Source organism: Rhinoraja longicauda, chromosome 1 (assembly GCF_053455715.1).
Source record: "Rhinoraja longicauda isolate Sanriku21f chromosome 1, sRhiLon1.1, whole genome shotgun sequence".
Taxonomy (NCBI): Eukaryota; Metazoa; Chordata; class Chondrichthyes; order Rajiformes; family Arhynchobatidae; genus Rhinoraja; species Rhinoraja longicauda.
Genome location: NC_135953.1, coordinates 68,280,539 through 68,299,256, shown reverse-complemented (window position 1 = coordinate 68,299,256; position 18,718 = coordinate 68,280,539). Strand labels below are relative to the sequence as shown.

The 18,718-nt window shown below is 44.8% G+C and overlaps 1 protein-coding gene across 6 annotated transcripts in view; it reads right to left on the bottom strand.

Moving 5' to 3' along the window:
- The window catches only part of pds5a (PDS5 cohesin associated factor A), a 163,786-nt gene extending 146,064 nt beyond the window's left edge, over positions 1–17,722 (bottom strand). For 3 of the 6 annotated variants that reach the window (XM_078399706.1, XM_078399733.1, XM_078399723.1), the window contains exons 1-2: positions 17,551–17,721; positions 16,708–16,856 (exon numbers count right to left, since the gene is read on the bottom strand). In XM_078399706.1, the coding sequence (XP_078255832.1) occupies positions 16,708–16,818 (111 nt within the window). In that variant the 5' untranslated portion in view covers positions 16,819–16,856; positions 17,551–17,721. Of the gene's footprint in view, positions 1–16,707; positions 16,860–17,550 lie in introns of all 6 variants that reach the window. The other 3 variants (XM_078399742.1, XM_078399715.1, XM_078399752.1) reach the window with 3 other exon arrangements.
- Positions 17,723–18,718: the final 996 nt, after the last annotated feature.

The following is an 18,718-nucleotide window of genomic DNA, read 5'->3' as shown; positions in this document are numbered from 1 at the left end:
CAACTGCAGTAAAGGACATATGAATTTGTATTAAAATGAAGCTATATAAATATAATGCATTAATAATGTTGTGATTTTATGATTTTTCATTTTACTTCATCCATCCACGCTAGGGCGTCAACTCTATTATCGACTTAGGTGAAGCAATCAATTACACTGTAGTCATACTTGTTCATATGTACAAGGTTAAATAGAACAGTAAAACATATCTCTCCATCCCCTGCATATCCAAAAGTTTCCCAAAAGTCTCTTAAATGCCATTATTGTATTTGCCTCCACCACAACCCCGGCAACGTGCTCCAGACACTCACCACCCTATGTAGAAAGGTAGACACAAAATGCAGGAGTAACTCAGCGGGTCAGGCAGCATCTCTGAATAGAAGGAATGGGTGACGTTTCGGGTCGAGACCCCTTTTCCTACCCTATGTAGAAACCTTGCCCTACATGTCACCTTAAAAGTTCGCTCATCTGGCTTAAAGCTATGCGCTCCAGTACTTGATACTACCATCCTAAGGAAATAGGTTTTGTCTGAATAGCCTATCTATGACTCTCATAATTTTATATACTTCAATCATGTTTCCTCACAACCTCCGACGTTACACAGAAAACAATCGGAGTCTGTCCAAACTCTCTCTATCGCTAATTCTCTCTAATCCCGGCATCATTCCGATAAATCTCCTCTGCACCCTTTACAAAGCCTCCATATCTTTCCTGTAATGGGGCACCCAGAACTGCACGCAATACCCAAAAACGCAGCCTAATCAAAGTCCCATAAAACTGCACTGTGACTTTGTGACTCTAAATACTAAATGCCCGGACTAATAAAGGCCAGTATACTATATGCCGCCTTTACCATAAAAGTTGTAAAGAGGACACCAAGTCTACAAAGGCAGGCATTATAAATGATTATCAACAACAACAACAATAACAACAATGCCGAAAAAGAAGAAGAGCAGCACCATGTCCACTGGTCGACCGCCTGGATGTGCTCCACCGCCCGGCACCAACACCGGCTCCAGCTGATCGGGGCCGGTTCCTTCTCAGGCCTCGGCTTCGAGTTGGCTGGCCGCTGCTGCGGGACCTGGGATGAACAAGGAAGAGCTGCTTGACCGGCTGATGGAGATCTGTTCTCATCTGGACCCGAGCGTGGTGTATGTGATGCTGTCCGAGTGCGACGTTAAAGATAATGGAGGGGTGAGCGCGGATGCAGGGCTGGCCTTCGCTCTTGGTCCTGACCTGGATCCCTGACAATCGGCCACTGCCTGTCAGAAATTGCCACTGGATCATTGACATTGTTTTCTCTATGCCAGCTCCCTGTTCTGTTTTTCTCTTTTGGAACTTGGCCTGTACATTGATAGTATTTATTGACAACATCTTTCGAAAACAAATCTCGGTAATCTAGATCATTCTGAAAGCAAAGATTAACAGAGTGGCTGAGTATTTTCTATGAAAAATGTACAGGAAAGTTAATAAGACTTTTTAATGGACACATTTATAGTCAAATGACCCAAAGGCATGATGTACATACTCTTATTTTAAAAGTTAAAAAACCCAGAAATACTTGGGGACCAAGGATCTAGTGGTTGGAAGGAACTGGAATCCACATTAGTCAGGAAATGGTGTTAGGTAAACTGTTGGGACTGAAGACAGATAAATCCCCGGGGCTTGATGGTCTGGATACCAGAGTACTCAAGGAAGTTGCCCTAGAAATCGTAGATGCATTGGTAATCATTTCCCAATGTTCTCTCGATTCTGGATCAGTTCCTGTGGACTGGAGGGTAGCCAATGTAACCCCACTTTTTAAGAAAGGAGGGAGAGAGAAAAAATGGGAATTATAGACCAGTTAGTCTTACATCGGTAGTGGGGAAGCTGCTTGAGTTGATTCTTAAAGATGTTATAGCAGAACATTTGGAAAGCAGTGACAGGATCAGTCAAAGTCAACATGCATTTATGAAGGAAAATTCATGTTTGACAATAGACAATATGTGCAGGAGTAGGCCATTCGGCCCTTCGAGTCAGCACCACCATTCAATGTGATCATGGCTGATCATTCACAATCAGTACCCCGTTCCTGCCTTCTCCCCATACCTCCTGAATCAGCTATCTTTAAGAGCTCTATCTAGCTCTCTCTTGAAAGCATCCAGAGAATTAGCCTCCACTGCCTTCTGAGGCAGAGAATTCCCAGATTTACAACTCTCTGACTGAAAAGGTTTTTCCTCATCTCCGTTCTAAATGGTCTACCCCTTATTCTTAAACTGTGGCCCCTGGTTCTGGACTTCCCCCAACATTGGGAACATGTTTCCTGCCTCTAATGTGTCCAATCCCTTAATAATCTTATAAACATAGCACAAAAAGTAAGGACATTTGTGTTTGGTAGATTATTTCTTTGTTGTAACAATGCTTCTTGGCAATAAATCTTATACCGTTGGAAAGCCTGTTTATTTCCCTTTTAAATGGTGCCACATTTGTAAGGAACATGCATTTGTGGGATGAGCAGCAGAGCTGAGTATGTGGGAAATAATCTACCAAACACAAATTTCCTTACTTTTTGTGCTATGTTTATGTTTCAATAAGACCCCCTCTCATCCTTCTAAATTCCAGCGTATACAAGCCTACTCACTCCAGTCTTTCACAATACGACAGTCCTGCCATCCCGGGAATTAACCCAGTGAACCTACGCTGCACGCCCTCAATAGCAAGAATATCCTTCCTCAAATTTGGAGACCAAAACTGCACACAGTACTCCAGGTGCAGTCTCACTAGGCCCTGTACAACTGCAGAAGGACCTCTTTGCTCCTATACTCAACTCCTCTTGTCATAAAGGCCAACATGCCATTATTAGCTTTCTTCACTGCCGGCTGTACCTGCATGCTAACCTTAAGTGACTGATGAAGGACACCCAGATCGCTATGTACTTCCCCCATTTCTTAACTTGACACCATTCAGATAATAAATCTGCTTTCCTGTTCTCCACATTAAACTGCATCTGCCCACTCACACAACCTGTCCAAGTCACCCTGCATCCTCATAGTATCCTCCTCACAGTTCACACTGCCACCCAGCTTTGTGTCATCCGCAAATTTGCCAATGTTACTTTTAATCCCTTCATCTGTCATTAACGTATATTGTAATTAGCTGCGGTCCCAGCACCGAGCCTTGTGGTACCCCACTAGTCACTGCCTGCCATTCTGAAAGGGATCCGTTAATCCCTACTCTTTGTTTCCCGTCTGCCAACCAATTTTCTATCCATGTCAGCACCCTACCCCCAATACCATGTGCTCTAATCTTGCCCACTAATCTTCTACGTGGGACCTTATCAAAGGCTTTCTGAAAGTCCAGGTACACTACATCCACTGGCTCTCCCTTGTCCATTTTCCTAGTTACATCTTCAAAAAATTCCAGAAGATTAGTCAAGCATGATTTCCCCTTCGTAAATCCATGCTGACTCGTAACGATCCTGTTACCGCTATCCAAATGTTCCGCAATTTCATCTTTTATAATTGACTCCTGCATCTTCCCCACCACTGATGTCAGGCGAACTGGTCTATAATTTCCCGTTTTCTCTCTCCCTCCTTTCTTAAAAAGTGGGATAACATTAGCTACCCTCCAACCCACAGGAACTGATCCTGAATCTATAGAACATTGGAAAATGATCATCAATGCGCCCACGATTTCTAGAGCACTTCCTTAAGTACCTTGGGATGCAGACCATCAGGCCCTGGGGGATTTATGTGAATTTCCTTCAGTTCTTCGGGAACTGAATAATCTTCTGGAAATCTTTGAGGATATAACAGTAGAATGGATATGGGAGAGCCAGTGGATGTGGTATATCTAGACTTTCAAAAAGCCTTTGGCAAGATCCCACACAAGAGATTAGTGTGCGAAATTAGAGCACATGGCATTGGGGGTAGGATATTGACATGGATAGAGAACTGATTGGCAGACAGGAAGCAAAGAGTAGGAATTAACAGATTATTTTCTGAATGGCAGGCAGTGACTAGTGGGGTACCACAAGGCCCGGTGCTGAGACCCCAGTTATTTAGAATATATAACGATTTAGACGAGGGAATTAAATGTGACATATCCAAGTTTGCTGATGACACAAAGCTGGGTGGCAGTGTGAGCTGCGAGGAGGATGCTGTGAGGCTGCAGGGTGACTTGGATACGTTGGGTGAGTGGGCAAATGCACGGCAGATGCAGTATAATGTGGATAAATGTAAGGTTATCCACTTTGGTGGTAAGAACAAGAAGGCAGTTTATTAATAGACAATAGGTGCAAGAGTAGGCCGTTCGGCCCTTCGAGCCAACACCACCATTCAATGTGATCATGGCTGATCATTCACAATCAGTACCCCATTCCTGCCTTATCCCCACACCTCCTGACTCCACTATCATTAAGAGCTCTATCTAACTCTCTCTTGAATGGTGTCAGATTAGGAAAAGGGGAGATGCAACGAGACCTGGGTGTGCTTGTACATCAGTCACTGATGGGAAGCATGCAGGTACAGCAGGCAGTGAAGAAAGCTAATGGCATGTTGGCCTTCATTGCGAGAGGATTTTAGTTTAGGAACAAAGAGGTACTACTGCAGTTGTACAGGGCCCTGGTGAGACCGCACCTGGAGTATTATGTGCAATTTTGGTCTCCTAATTTGAGGAAGGACATTATTGCTATTGAGGGAGTGCCGCGTAGGTTCACGAGGTTAATTCCCAGGATGACGGGACTGACATGTGATGAAAGAATGGGCCGGCTGGGCTTGTATTCACTGGAATTTAGAAGGATGAGAGGGGATCTTATAGAAACATATAAAATTCTCAAAGGATTGGACAGGCTAGATGCAGGAAAAATGTTCTCGATGTTGGGGGAGTCCAGAACCAGGGGTCATAGTTTAAGAATAAGGGGTAGGCCATTTAGGACTGAGAAGAGGAAAAGCTTGTTCACCCAGAGAGTTGTGAATCTGTGGAATTCTCTGCCACAGAAGGCAGTGGAGGCCAATTCACTGGATTTTTTCAAGAGAATTAGATTTAGCTCTTAGGGCTAAAGGAATCAAGGGATATTTGGAAAAAGAAGGAACAGAGTACTGATTTTAGATGATCAGCCATGATCATATTGAATGGTGGTGCTGACTCGAAGGACTGAATGGCCTACTTCTGCACTTATTTTTCTGTGTTTCTAAGATAAATGATAAGGAGGATGCCTCCAATTGCGAGGGAACCTAAAGCTAAAGAGCTTAGATTCAAGATAAGGGATTGCTCATTTTATACACAAAAAAGAATTTCTTCTCCTGGCAGATCCCCAAACTTTGGAATTCCCTAGCCCAGAAAAAGGGCGGCGCAGCATTAGAGTTGCTGCCTTACAGCGAATGTAGCGCCGGAGATTCAGGTTTGATCCTGACTACGGGCGCTGTCTGTACGGCGTTTGTACGTTCTCCCCGTGACCTGCGTGGGTTTTCTCCGAAATCTTCGGTTTCCTCTCAGACTCCAAAGACGTACAGGTATGTAGGTTACAACATATCATCCACCAACATTTCCGTCACCTACAACGGGACCCCACCACTGGCCATATCTTCCCATCCCCTCCCCTCTCTGCGTTCCGCAGAGACCGTTCCCTCCGTAACTCCCTGGTCCACTCGTCCCTTCCTACCCAAACCACCCCAACCCCGGGCACTTTCACTTGCAACCGCACGAGATGCAACACCTGTCCCTTTACCTCCCCCCTCAACTCCATCAAAGGACCCAAACAGTCTTTCCAGGTGAGACAGAGGTTCACCTGCACCTCCTCCAACCTCATCTATTGCATCCGCTGCTCTAGATGTCAACTTATTTATATCAGCGAAACCAAGCGCAGGCTCGGCGATCGTTTCGCTGAACACCTGCGCTCGGTCCGCATTAACGCAACTGATCTCCCGGTGGCCCAGCACTTTAACTCCCCCTCCCATTCCCAGTCTGACCTCTCTGTCATGGGCCTCCTCCAGTGCCATAGTGAGGCCCGCCGGAAATTGGAGGAACAGCACCTCATATTTCGCCTGGGCAGTTTGAAGCCCGGTGGTATGAACGTCGACTTCTCCAACTTCAGATAGCTCCTCTGTCCCTCCCTTCCCCTCCTCCTTCCCAGATCTCCCTCTATCTTCCTGTCTCCACCTATATCCTTCCTTTGTCCCACCCCCGACATCAGTCTGAAGAAGGGTCTCGACCCGAAACGTCACCCATTCCTTCTCTCCCGAGATGCTGCCTGACCTGCTGAGTTACTCCAGCATTTTGTGAATAAATCGAAATGTAGGTTAATTGGCTGGGCAAATGTAAAAATTGTCCCTAGTGGGTATAGGATAGTGTTAATGTGCGGGGATCGCTGTGCGGTGCGGACCCGGTGGGCCAAAGGGCGTTTCCGCGCTGTATCTCTAAATCGAAAGAAAATTGTTGAGACCAGTCAATTAATGGAATGAAGGCGAAGACAGATTTATTGGTCAGTAGGGTAACCAAGGGTCATGGAGAACTGGCAGGAAAATGGAGTTCAAAGTTCACAAAAGCCATGACCTAATCAATGGTGGAACTGCAGTTAATTTACAATTAGACAATTTGTTAATCTTCACGGGAGGCCATTTTCAGATCTGTTCATATTTTAAGTGTCCAGACTTATATAAAGTGTTTTTCCTTGAAATCACTTATGCTACCCAGAAAACAGTAAAGGTCACATCCACAGCTCACCCAAAATAATTAGCTTTAAAATTAGAACATTGTTTATCAAACGCTTTGGAATGTTTTGCGATGTTGATTGATGTCAATGACATTCACAAATGCACAAAGCATTTTGGCAGTTGAAAAATGCAAGTGTGCAACACAGCTGGCAGCAAAAGTGCTTGAGGACACGGTTTTGTCAACAAGAAGAACCTGCACTATGCCGCTCACCAATTAGGGTCATCTTCAGGAATAAAGTTGCTATTGCAAGTAAATGTAGTTGGGGAGTGGCAATCCATATGTTTTGCACCACTATTTAGGACAATATGAAGTCCAAACTGACTCTGCTATTGCTCCTGGAGTGTTCACAAACTAGACCAATTGCAGTAAATAAAATGCAAGTGAAGTAATGTCAAATAGACAATAGGTGCAGGAGGAGGCCATTCGGCCCTTCGAGCCATTCAATGTGATCATGGCTGATCATTCTGAACCATAGGAACCTAAGTGCTGTGTAGATTCAAGCTACACAGGCATACAGAAAGGCTCATTTAGTCACCACAAGTTGTACCAAGAATCAGCAGAAAAGTAAACAAAAAAGCACTTTTATTTTGCTTACTTTTTCAAAGATATAATCAGGTACAGATTCTCCACATTAAGTGCACAATTAAATCTTTCTCCCTCAGGCAGTTAATGGGGTTTGAGCACTTCCTTCCATTCAATTTATGGAGTAGGTGTCTGTGTGAATTCTTTTAATGTGGCATGGGCATTGCATAGAAGATACAAATTACTTCATAAAGTGAGAATCTTGGCCCAAAGACAAGGAAGTTCAAGGTAACCAGGGCCCACGTTTGATAACGATCAGGGCCAGTTACTTCATACAATTTTTATGCCATAAGCCATGTATTATGCTTAAATTTAATAAAACACGTTAATCAAGTAACTTTGTGAAAACTCCTGTACACAGTACAATGCTGGTTGTTAACCAGAGCCGAACAGCAGCGACGTCAAGAAGAGACCATTGATACTTTTAAAACCACAGGAAAAAGTGCAGATGGGACAGAGACTTCACTTTCACAGTGACTTGGGAGATGAAACAAAAACTCCAGATGTTTAGAGGAAATCAGGTAACCACCATAGTAGTTTTCATTCATTGTTTCATTCGTAACAAGGATAGAGCCCCCTTGTCCTCACCTTCCACCCCATCAGCCAACGTATACAACAACTTATCCTCCAACATTTATAAATTATAAAGTATAATATAAAGTACCTTTATTGTCATCCAAAAACATGTTTTTGGACGAAATTACGTTACCCACAGTCAACAATGAGAGGCAATAAAAAGAAAGCAATAAAACACACAATCACAAAAACCAACATAAAACAAAAAACATCCATCAGTGTGTCTCCTCCAGTCACCTTCTCATTGTGATGGAAGGCCAGAATGTCTTCTCCCTTCCCTGTCTTCTCCCGCGGTCAGCCAGTCGAAATTGCCACGTCAGGGCGGTCGGGGCTCCCGACATTGAAGCCCCCGCCGGGCGGTGGAAAATCCCGCTGCCTATTCCAGGCCACGCCGGACGGTGAAAGGTCCGCAGCGGTCGACCTAAGCCTCGCGATTCAGGGCGGACGAAGACACTGCCGCTGCCGGAGGTCCCAAAGTCGGCCCCCACCCAGGGACCTGCGAGCTTCAGACATCCACAGGGCCAGCGGCCCCAGCCTCCGAAGACAAGTCACAGCCGCACTCGCAGCGCCACCACAGCCTCCGAAGACAGCCAGCTCCGCAGGTTGTGAGTACAGTTAGCGGGCTCTGCAAACCAGAGCCCCAGGTGGTCCCAGCTGGAGGCCGCCAGCTCCAGGTGTTTGGCCGATGGCAGGCCGCAGCGTGAACGGAGACACGACCTAGAAAAAAGGTCACGTCTCCGTTCGGAAGAGATAATTTTTATAGTTTCCCCCTCCCCCCACACATAGTATACAATCACAAAAAGACTACATCACATCCAACACTTACAATTAAGATAATTTCTGTCACCTCTAACGGGATCCCACTACTGACCACATCTTCCCACCTCCTACCCTTTCTGCTTTCCACAGAGACCATTCCCTCCGTAACGAAGGGGAAATCATGCTTGACTAATCTTCTGGAATTTTTTGAGGATGTAACTAGGAAAATGGACAGGGGAGAGCCAGTGGATATAATGTACTTTGACTTTCAGAAAGCCTTCGACAAGGTCCCACATAGGAGATTAGTGGGCAAAATTAGAGCACATGGTTTTGGGGGTAGGGTACTGACATGGATAGAAAATTGGTTGGCAGACAGAAAGCAAAGAGTGGGGATAAATGGGTCCGTTTCAGAATGGCAGGCAGTGACTAGTGGGGTACCGTAAGGCTCGGTGCTGGGACCTCAGCTATTTACAATATACATTAATGACTTGGATGAAGGGATTAAAAGTACCATTAGCAAATTTGCAGATGATACAAAGCTGGGTGGTAGTGTGAACTGTGAGGAAGATGCTATGAGGTTGCAGGGTGACTTGGAGAGGTTGTGTGAGTGGGCGGATGCATGGCAGATGCAGTTTAATGAGGTTATCCACTTTGGTGGTAAGAATCGGAAGGCAGATTATTATCTGAATGGTGTCAAGTTAGGAAAAGGGGACGTACAACGAGATCTGGGTGTCCTAGTGCATCATTCACTGAAAGGAAGCATGCAGGTACAGCAGGCAGTGAAGAAAGCCAATGGAATGTTGGTCTTCATAACAAGTATAAGAGTATAGGAGCAAAGAGGTCCTTCTGCAGTTGTACAGGGCCCTAGTGAGACCACACCTGGAGTATTGTGTGCAGTTTTGGTCTCCAAACTTGAGGAAGGACATTCTTGCTATTGCAGCGTCAGTTCACGAGGTTAATTCCCGGAATGGCGGGACTGTCATATGTTGAAAGACTGGAGCGACTGGGCTTGTATACTCTGGAATTTATACGGATGAGAGGGGATCTTATTGAAACATATAAGATTATTAAGGGATTGGACACATTAGAGGCAGGAAACATGTTCCCGATGTTGGGGGAGTCCCGAACCAGGGGCCACAGTTTAAGAATATGCGGTAGGCCATTTAGAAGCGAGATGAGGAAGACCTTTTTCACTCAGAGTTGTGAAGCTATGAAATTATCTGCCTCAGAAGGCAGTGGAGGCCGATTATCTGGATGCTTTCAAGAGAGATCTAGACAGAGCTCTTAATGATAGCGGAGTCAGGGGATATGGGGAGAAGGCAAGAACGGGGTACTGATTGTGCATGATCACGGTGAATGGCGGTGCTGGCTTCAAGGGCTGAATGGCCTACTCCTGCACCTATTGTCTATAACTCCCTGGTCCACTCATCCCTTCCTACCCAAACCACCCCCTCCCCAAGCACTTTCCCTGCAACCGCAGGAGATGCAACACCTGTCCCTTTACCTCCCCCCTTGACTACATCCAAGGACCCAAACAGTCTTTCCAGGTGAGGCAGAGGTTCACCTGCACCTCATCTATTGTATCCGCTGTTCCAGATGTCAACCTCTCTACATCGGTGAGACCAAACGCAGGCTCAGTGATCGTTTCGCTCAACACCTTCGCTAAGACCGCCTTAACCAACCTGATCTGCCGGTGGCTGAGCACTTCAACTCCCCCACCCACTCCCAGTCTGACCTTTCTGTCATGGGCCTCCTCCAGTGTCATAGTGAGGCCCACCGCAAATTGGAGGAACAGCACCTCATATTTTGCTTGGGCAGCTTACGCAACGGTATGAAAATTGACTTCTCTAACTTTAGATAGCTCCTCTGTCCTTCTCCCCCCCCCCCTCCCAGTTCTCCCACTGTCTTCCTGTCTCCACCTATATCCTTTCTTTGTCCTGCGACATCAGTCTGAAGAAGGGTCTCGACCCGAAACGTCACCCATTCCTTCTCTCCAGAGATGCTGCCTGACCCGCTTAGTTACTCCAGCATTTTGTGATACCATAGTAGTTTTGATCAGACATAGTGCATTAGACCCTGAAGATCTTCAAAATACCCACAGCAAGCTCAAGGACTGTATTGTAAATTAATAAATCCTAACAAAAATGCCAGTTTTAGTAAATTTATAAGTGTTTTGGTGTTATTTAAATCTACAGAAAACACAGTGAAATGAAGAACCAACAGAGCTGCTGTGATAGTGCAAAGAGCAGCATTTGGAACGATCACGAACAGTAAAACGGCAAACAAGATGGTGAGAAAAAGTGTGAATTGGTCTGCTTGCTCTGCCAGTAGGACCAGCTCCAGGATTAGATCAGGCTAAATATTAGTGCTGGGTCTGGCATGGCTTGTGAGGGGGGGAGAATGAAAAATCCCCACCCCAGGGTGGAACAACCAGTGCCAAGTGATACTTGGGTCACACTCTGGTCCTTGCGGAAGAATGATAACTGATAGCCAAGAATATTTGCAGCCATTTCTGACATGTAGCCACAAGGCGATATGATTATTATTTGTAACATAAATTAAGTCAGTCATACAACAGGCCTTTCACCCCAACTATTCCATACCAACCAAGATGCCTGTTTATTCTAGTCCCATTTGCCTGCATTTGACCCATATCCCTCCTAACTTTACCCATTCACATATCTGTCTGATTGTCTTTTACGTGTTATCGTACTTGTCTCAACCACTTCCTCTGGCAGGTCATTCTGTGTGTGAAAAAGCTGCCCTTCAGGTTCCTGTTAAACCTTTCCCTTCTCACCGTAAACCTATGCTAGCTAGTTCTTTATCCCAAAACCCCGGGGAAAAGGCTGTATGCATTCAGCCTGTCTATGCCCCTCAAAATTTTATACATCTGTAGAAGATCATCCTTCAGTCTCTTAAATTCCAAGCCTACCTCACCTTTCCCAAAGTTTCCCAATAAGTCAGTCCTTCGAGTCCTGGCAATATCCTCAAATATTTTCTGCATTCCTTCCAGCATCTTTCCTATAGCAGGGTGACCAAAATTGAACATAATACAAGTGCAGTCTCACCAATGTCTTATTTAACTGCAACATAACGTTCCAACGTCTATGGAGAAACAGGAAACTGAAGATGCTCGAAACTTGTGTTTTGTCCCAATGTCCTTGGTTAGTGCCCTTAATGATGAATTCCAGCATGCCAAGTGCCTTCCTCAACACTCCATCCACCTGTGATGTCACTTTCAGAGAACTATATGTACTTCTTTTCCAAGGTTCCCTTGTTCTACAACACCCCCAGACCTATCGTTTACTGTGAAATTCCTAAACTGGCCTGACGGTTCAAAATGCCACGCCTCGCACTTATCTGAATTAACTTTGTCAATAACCTTCTTCACTGTCAACATCAGTTTTAGTGACATCTGCAAATTTACTAACCATCTTTACACATTCTCACTCAAATCATTGATATAGATAACAAATAACAATGGGACTAGCGGTGACTCCTGAGAGACACCACTAACTAGAAGCCTCTAGTCTGAAAAACAACTTTCCACCATCACCTTCTGCTTCCTGCTATCAAGTCAATTACATCTCTGCACAATATTTTCCAATGTAAGAGCCAATCAATACCATAAAACAATATTTTGCATTTGTTCACTACACACACACCAGAGTAATTTAATTTTAGTAAATTGAGCAGGAAATCAAAGTCAAAGAACCGAGTCTGCACTGAACATCAAGGAACCATATGCACATTAATGCTACCCTAATTTTCCCATTAATTCCTCTCTAGATTCCATAATTTATCTCCACACAATTTACAGTGGCCAATTATCCAACCAACCAACATATCTTTTGATGCGACAAAACAAGCATGGTCACAGGGAGAAAATGCAAATTCCACACGAACAGCACTGGAGGTCAGTTATAGAGTTAGTCATAGAGCATGGAAAAAAAAGCCATTCTGCCCAACTTCTCCATGCCAACCAAGATTCCCTATCTAAACTAGTCCCATGTGCCTGCATTTGATCCATATCCCTCTAAACCTTTCAATAGACAATAGGTGCAGGAGGAGGCCATTCGGCCTTTCGAGCTAGCACCACCATTCAATGTGATCATGGCTGATCATTCTCAATCAGTACCCCGTTCCTGCCTTCTCCCCATACCCCCAGACTCCGCTATCCTTAAGAGCTATATCAAGCTCTCTCTTGAATGCATTCAGAGAATTGGCCTCCACTGCCTTCTAAGCCAGAGAATTCCACAGATTTACAACTCTCTGACTGAAAAAGTTTTTCCTCATCTCCGTTCTAAATGGCCTACCCCTTACTCTTAAACTGTGGCCCCTGGTTCTGGACTCCCCCAACATTGGGAACATGTTTCCTGCCTCTAACGTGTCCAACCCTTTAATAATCTTATACGTTTCGATAAGATCCCCTCTCATCCTAAATTCCAGTGTATATCCTATTCATGTACCTGCCAAGTATCTTTTAAAAGTTGTTACAGTATCTGTCTGGTAGATTGTTCTACATACCCAACACACTCTCAGTGAAAAATGGTTCCCCTCAGGTCCCTATTAAACCTTGCCCCTCTCACCTTGAACCCATGTCCTGTTTTTTTATTCCATTAGCCTGGGTAAAAGACTGCATCCACCCTATCTATTTCCCTTGTGATTTTATACATCTCGTTAAGATTACCCCTTAGCCTTCTGCACTCCAAGAAATATAGTCCTTGCCTGCCCAACTTCTCCCTGTAGCTCAGCCCCTCAGGTCCTGGCAACATACTCATAAAATCTTCTCTGCACTCTTTCCAGTTGTTGGTTGGCTTGGCTAGCCCATACCAATACAGCAGCAACGCAGATTATACAGCAACAGTAGTGGAAATAAATAAAACTGGGCAAATGTCCGTAGAAATAAAAATTCTAGTTAATAGAATGCCATGATATCACCTTTACTCTGATGCATTGGATAAAATTTAGACATAAATGTCACAATACTGGGATTCTGATATTAAAGTTAACCAGTGGCAACAATTCTCTATAATAGCAAGAAATATCCAATGTTTTCAATTCTAATATTATTAAAAATATCTATTTTCTCAATTCTGCATTTCACTATTCTTTTTGAAAAATAAATCAAGAATTACTGCAACTATCCATACACGGTTACATCTTTGAAATGCGGGGAGGGAAAAATGAGTTATCCATCAAAAACATTTAACTTCAACAAAAGTAATAGGTTAATGGCAAAAGAGAATTGTAGAAGCACATAAAACACATCTTTATGAATTTATTTACTCCCATATTTCAACAACTATAAAGCAATATTAACATTATCCAATGCATTCTTAATCTCTAGATTTGCATTATAGTAATGCATACTGAGCTTGCCACCCGCATCCCATCCAACCATAATCTTGAGGGCATCCAGATCTTTGGTGCCCATGTACAATCTATACTAAGTCCCACCTCCCCGAAGCTCATTGATCAATATTGTCTCTTGCTGAGCAATGCCTCCATTTTAAAATGCAAATCCTTGCTTTAAAGCACCTCCAGAGAAGCTACTCCCCCCCCCCCCCCCCCCCAAAACGCATGTCACTCTTCTTTTCCGTTGTTCTAATTACTGTGATAAAAACAAAATTATGGAAATATTAAGTAGGTAAAATAGCATTTGAAAAGAAACAGGCAGATCTACTTCAGATTTCCTCAATCTTTTCGTAAACCACTGCTACAATACAATGCACCCTACTCTCCACAAAATATGACTCCAAATTAGTACCAATGAACTCTGATTTTAATATCTTCATCGTTCATGGCTGTACATTAAGTTGACAAACTCTGGAATAACCTCCGTAAACACTCCCACTTCTCTTGCCTCATGTATGAAATTTCGTAAAATGTAAATCTTTAAACATCTGTCAAATAACAGTAATTCTGCATGGCATTTTGCCCATATTGTTCATGAAGTAGTTTGTAACATAGAAAATAGGTGCAAGATTAGGCCATTCGGCCCTTCGAGCCTGCACCGCCATTCAATATGATCATGGCTGATCATCCAGCTCAGTAACCTGTACCTGCCTTCTCTCCATACCCCCTGATCCCTTTAGCCATAAGGGCCACATCTAACTCCCTCTTAAATATAGCCAATGAACTGGCCTCAACTACCTTTTGCGGCAGAGAATTCCACAGATTCACCACTCTCTGTGTGAAGAAATGTTTTCTCATCTTGGTCCTAAAAGACTTCCCCCTTATCCTTAAGCTGTGACCCCTGGTTCTGGACTTCCCCAACAATCTTCCCGCATCTAGCCTCTCCAACCCCTTAAGAATTTTATGTTTCAATAAGATCCCCCCTCAGTCTTCTAAATTCCAGCGAGTATAAGCCCAGTCTTTCTTCATATGAAAGTCCTGCCATCCCAGGGATCAATCTGGTGAACCTTCTCTGTACTCCCTCTAAGGCTAGAATGTCTTTCCTCAGATTAGGAGACCAAAACTGTACACAATACTCCAGGTGCGGTCTCACCAAGGCCCTGTACAACTGCAGCAGAACCTTCCTGCTCCTATACTCAAATCCTCTTGCTATGAATGCTAACATACCATTCGCTTTCTTCACTGCCTGCTGCACCTGCACGCTTGCTTTCAATGACTGGTGCACCATGACACCCAGGTCACGTTGCATCTCCCCTTTTCCTAATTGGCCACCATTCAGGTAATACTCTGCTTTCCTGTTCTTGCCGCCAAAGTGGATAACCTCACATTTATCCACATTATATTGCATCTGCCATGCATTTGCCCACTCTCCTAATCTATCCAAGTCACTCTGCAGCCTCCTAGCATCCTCCTCGCAGCTAACACTGCCACCCAGCTTCGTGTCATCCGCAAACTTAGATGTTGCATTCAATTCCCTCGTCCAAATCATTAATATATATGGTAAATAACTGGGGTCCCAGCACTGAGCCTTGCGGTACCCCACTAGTCACTGCCTGCCATTCCGAAAAGGACCCGTTTATTCCTACTCTTTGCGTCCTGTCCGCCAACCAATTCTCTATCCACCTCAACACTGAACCCCCAATACCGTGTGCTTTAAGTTTGTACCCCAATCTCCTATGTGGGACCTTGTCGAAGGCCTTCTGAAAGTCCAGATATAACACATCGACTGGTTCTCCCTCATCCACTCTACTAGTTACATCCTCGAAAAATTCTATAAGATTCGTCAGGCATGATTTGCCTTTCATAAATCCATGCTGACTTTGTCCGATGATTTCACCACTTTCCAAATGTGATGCTATCACATCTTTAATAACTGACTCTAGCATTTTCCCCACTACCGATGTTAGGCTAACTGGTCTATAATTCCCCGTTTTCTCTCTCCCTCCCTTTTTAAAAAGTGGGGTTACATTAGCTACCCTCCAATCCTCAGGAACTACTCCAGAATCTAAAGAGTTTTGAAAAATTATCACTAATGCATCCACTATTTCTGAGGCTACTTCCTTAAGCACTCTGGGATGCAGCCTATCTGGCCCTGGGGATTTATCGGTCTTTAGTCCATTTAATTTACCCAACACCACTTCCCGACTAACCTGGATTACCCTCAGTTCCTCCATCTCGTTAGACCCCCGGTCCCCTGCTATTTCCGGCAGATTGTTTATGTCTTCCCTAGTGAAGACAGAACCAAAGTAGTTGTTCAATTGGTCTGCCATCTCCTTGTTCCCTATGATCAATTCACCTGTTTCCGACTGCAAGGGACCTACATTTGTCTTAACTAGTCTTTTTCTCTTCACATATCTATAAAACATTTCAATATATTCCAGAAAGGGGTTAATAACAGGAATAATGCCAAGAGACAAAATGCTGGAGTAACTCAGTGGGCCAGACAGTATATCTAGAAAATAATGGGTAGATGATGCTTTGGGTCAGGACCTTGTTTCAGTTTGAAACCTTGTTTCAGCAAATCGGGAAAGTAGCACCGATTTCAAGTTCTTCATAGATTTGTTGAACAGCCTGGCCAAGTTTTTCAACATTTCCCGTGTTCAGTGACTGAAGCTTCCCTTGACAAGCATAGTACACAAACATCTTTTTTCAAATGGATACATAAACATCCGACCATACCTTTAGCCTTTTGACCAATTCATCGTTGGATATCTTGTCAGTAATTTCCTTAACACCGGGAGGGTATATTATAATTTTTCCATCGGCAGGTTTTGGCTGCGGGAAAGCCATCCTTCGATTTTTCCCTTTCGGTAGATCACTACCGGCCTCTGCTGGTCACACACAAGTTTAAAATGTTACTCAGAAGCTTTTTTACCCTCTCTGCACTCTTTTCTAGAATCAAATAATAATTCAGAAAAAAACAATTATACAGCCGACCCGCGACTTCTTTCCCGTACAAAACGATACCCCGTGTCGGCGAGGGGAACAAGATTATTGGTTAAAAGCTTATTTGAGTTCCTACAGGAAGAAACAAACACCAACCACAACATGCGCCCAACCCGCAGCTACAAAAAAAAGTTCTCGCGCCCGCCACCCGCCTGCTTTTCGGGCCTAGGAAGCTAGGCCTCGACGCCGGGGCTCCAGCGACAATACGGCGTCTTCAGGGCGGCTACAGCAAAGCCCCGTTCCGTCCGCCCTTCATTTATTTACAACTTCATGGCGGCGCGGAGGAGGGGGGGTGGGAGGAATTCGGAAAATACTTGCAAATATCCCGCCACAAATTGTAAGAAATGGGGAGCAGGTCGAGGCGCACTTCTGATCGATTCGCCAACTTGTTTTGTCTTCAGAACTTTGCTACTCTGCGGTAGATTGTGATTTTTCTTAATAGGAGCGACGGCCGTTCGGCTCGGCCTGGCCTTCACTCCCCGCACCATACGGCCCTCTCGAGCTCTGAATTAATCTGGGGGAGGGGAGCGGGAGCCTCGCAGCGGGTCTATTCCCGGCGCTGGCCGCTGCACTCACCTCATGGATCACGCCAGACCTCTCAGCTATCCAGGGAGCAGTAGTTTCGCACAGTCGCACCGAGCGGCGGCAGCAGGACAGCGCCGGGGAACAACGGACAGAGCGGCCGCAACGCGCCACACGGACCCGAGCGGGAGAGCGCCACCTGCCCCGGAGGAGCAGCCATCGCCGCACCCGAGCAGCGGCTCAGGCCAAAGGCAGCGATAGCGACGCCTAGCGAAGGCAGCCGGATGTACAGGCGCTGCCAACGACGTCTCTGGGTCAGAAAATGCCGCGAATATTCACCAACTCAAGCTGAATCTGCCGAGAGACATCAATGCCTTTTCGTCAGATGTGAGATAAGGAAAATGTCTTTGTCATTTTGAAATCAAATCCTTGCAAGTTCAATATAGTCTTACAACTAAGAATTACTGGTCCAGTGAAAATTCTTGCGTTTTTCTTTTGCAGAATGCAATTTCTTTCCACCCAGAAATTTATCCCATAACATAAACGGGGAAATAAGCATATAATTACCCCCTGACATATATTCTTTTCGTAATGAATGATAAAGTATTGCTTTGGATATGCATATACCTCCAATGTAGGAAACATGATTCCCTTTAGGAAGAGAACCCAGAACAAGCTAATGCTTATGCCAGTATAGAAACATTAATACAATACAATATATCTTTATTGTCATTGTACCCAGGGGTACAACGAGATTGGGAATGCGCCTCCCATACGATGCAATAATTTAAGTAATTAACAGCAACCCAACGAAACGAAACAATTGTAACAGTTTTTAAGACAGGGTAAAGTGCAAGTTGATCTATGCGTTGTGGCCATCCGGCTCAGCAGGACCGGTTCATAGCAGCTATGGCCCTGGGGATGAAGCTGTTCCTGAGTCTGGAGGTGCGGGCGAAGAAGGCCTTGTATCGTCTGCCCGATGGAAGGAGTTCGAACAGACTGTTGCAGGGGTGTGAAGAGTCTTTGTGGATGCTGGTGGATTTTCCGAGGCATCGTGTGTTGTAGATGCCCTCCAAGTCTGGTAGCTGTGTTCCGATGGCCCTCTGAGCTCTATGGACTACCCGCTGTAGAGCTTTCCTTTCTGCCTCCGTGCAGCTGAGGTACCACACAGGGATGCCATGCGTTAGGATGCTCTCTATGGTGCAGCGGTAGAAGGTCGTCA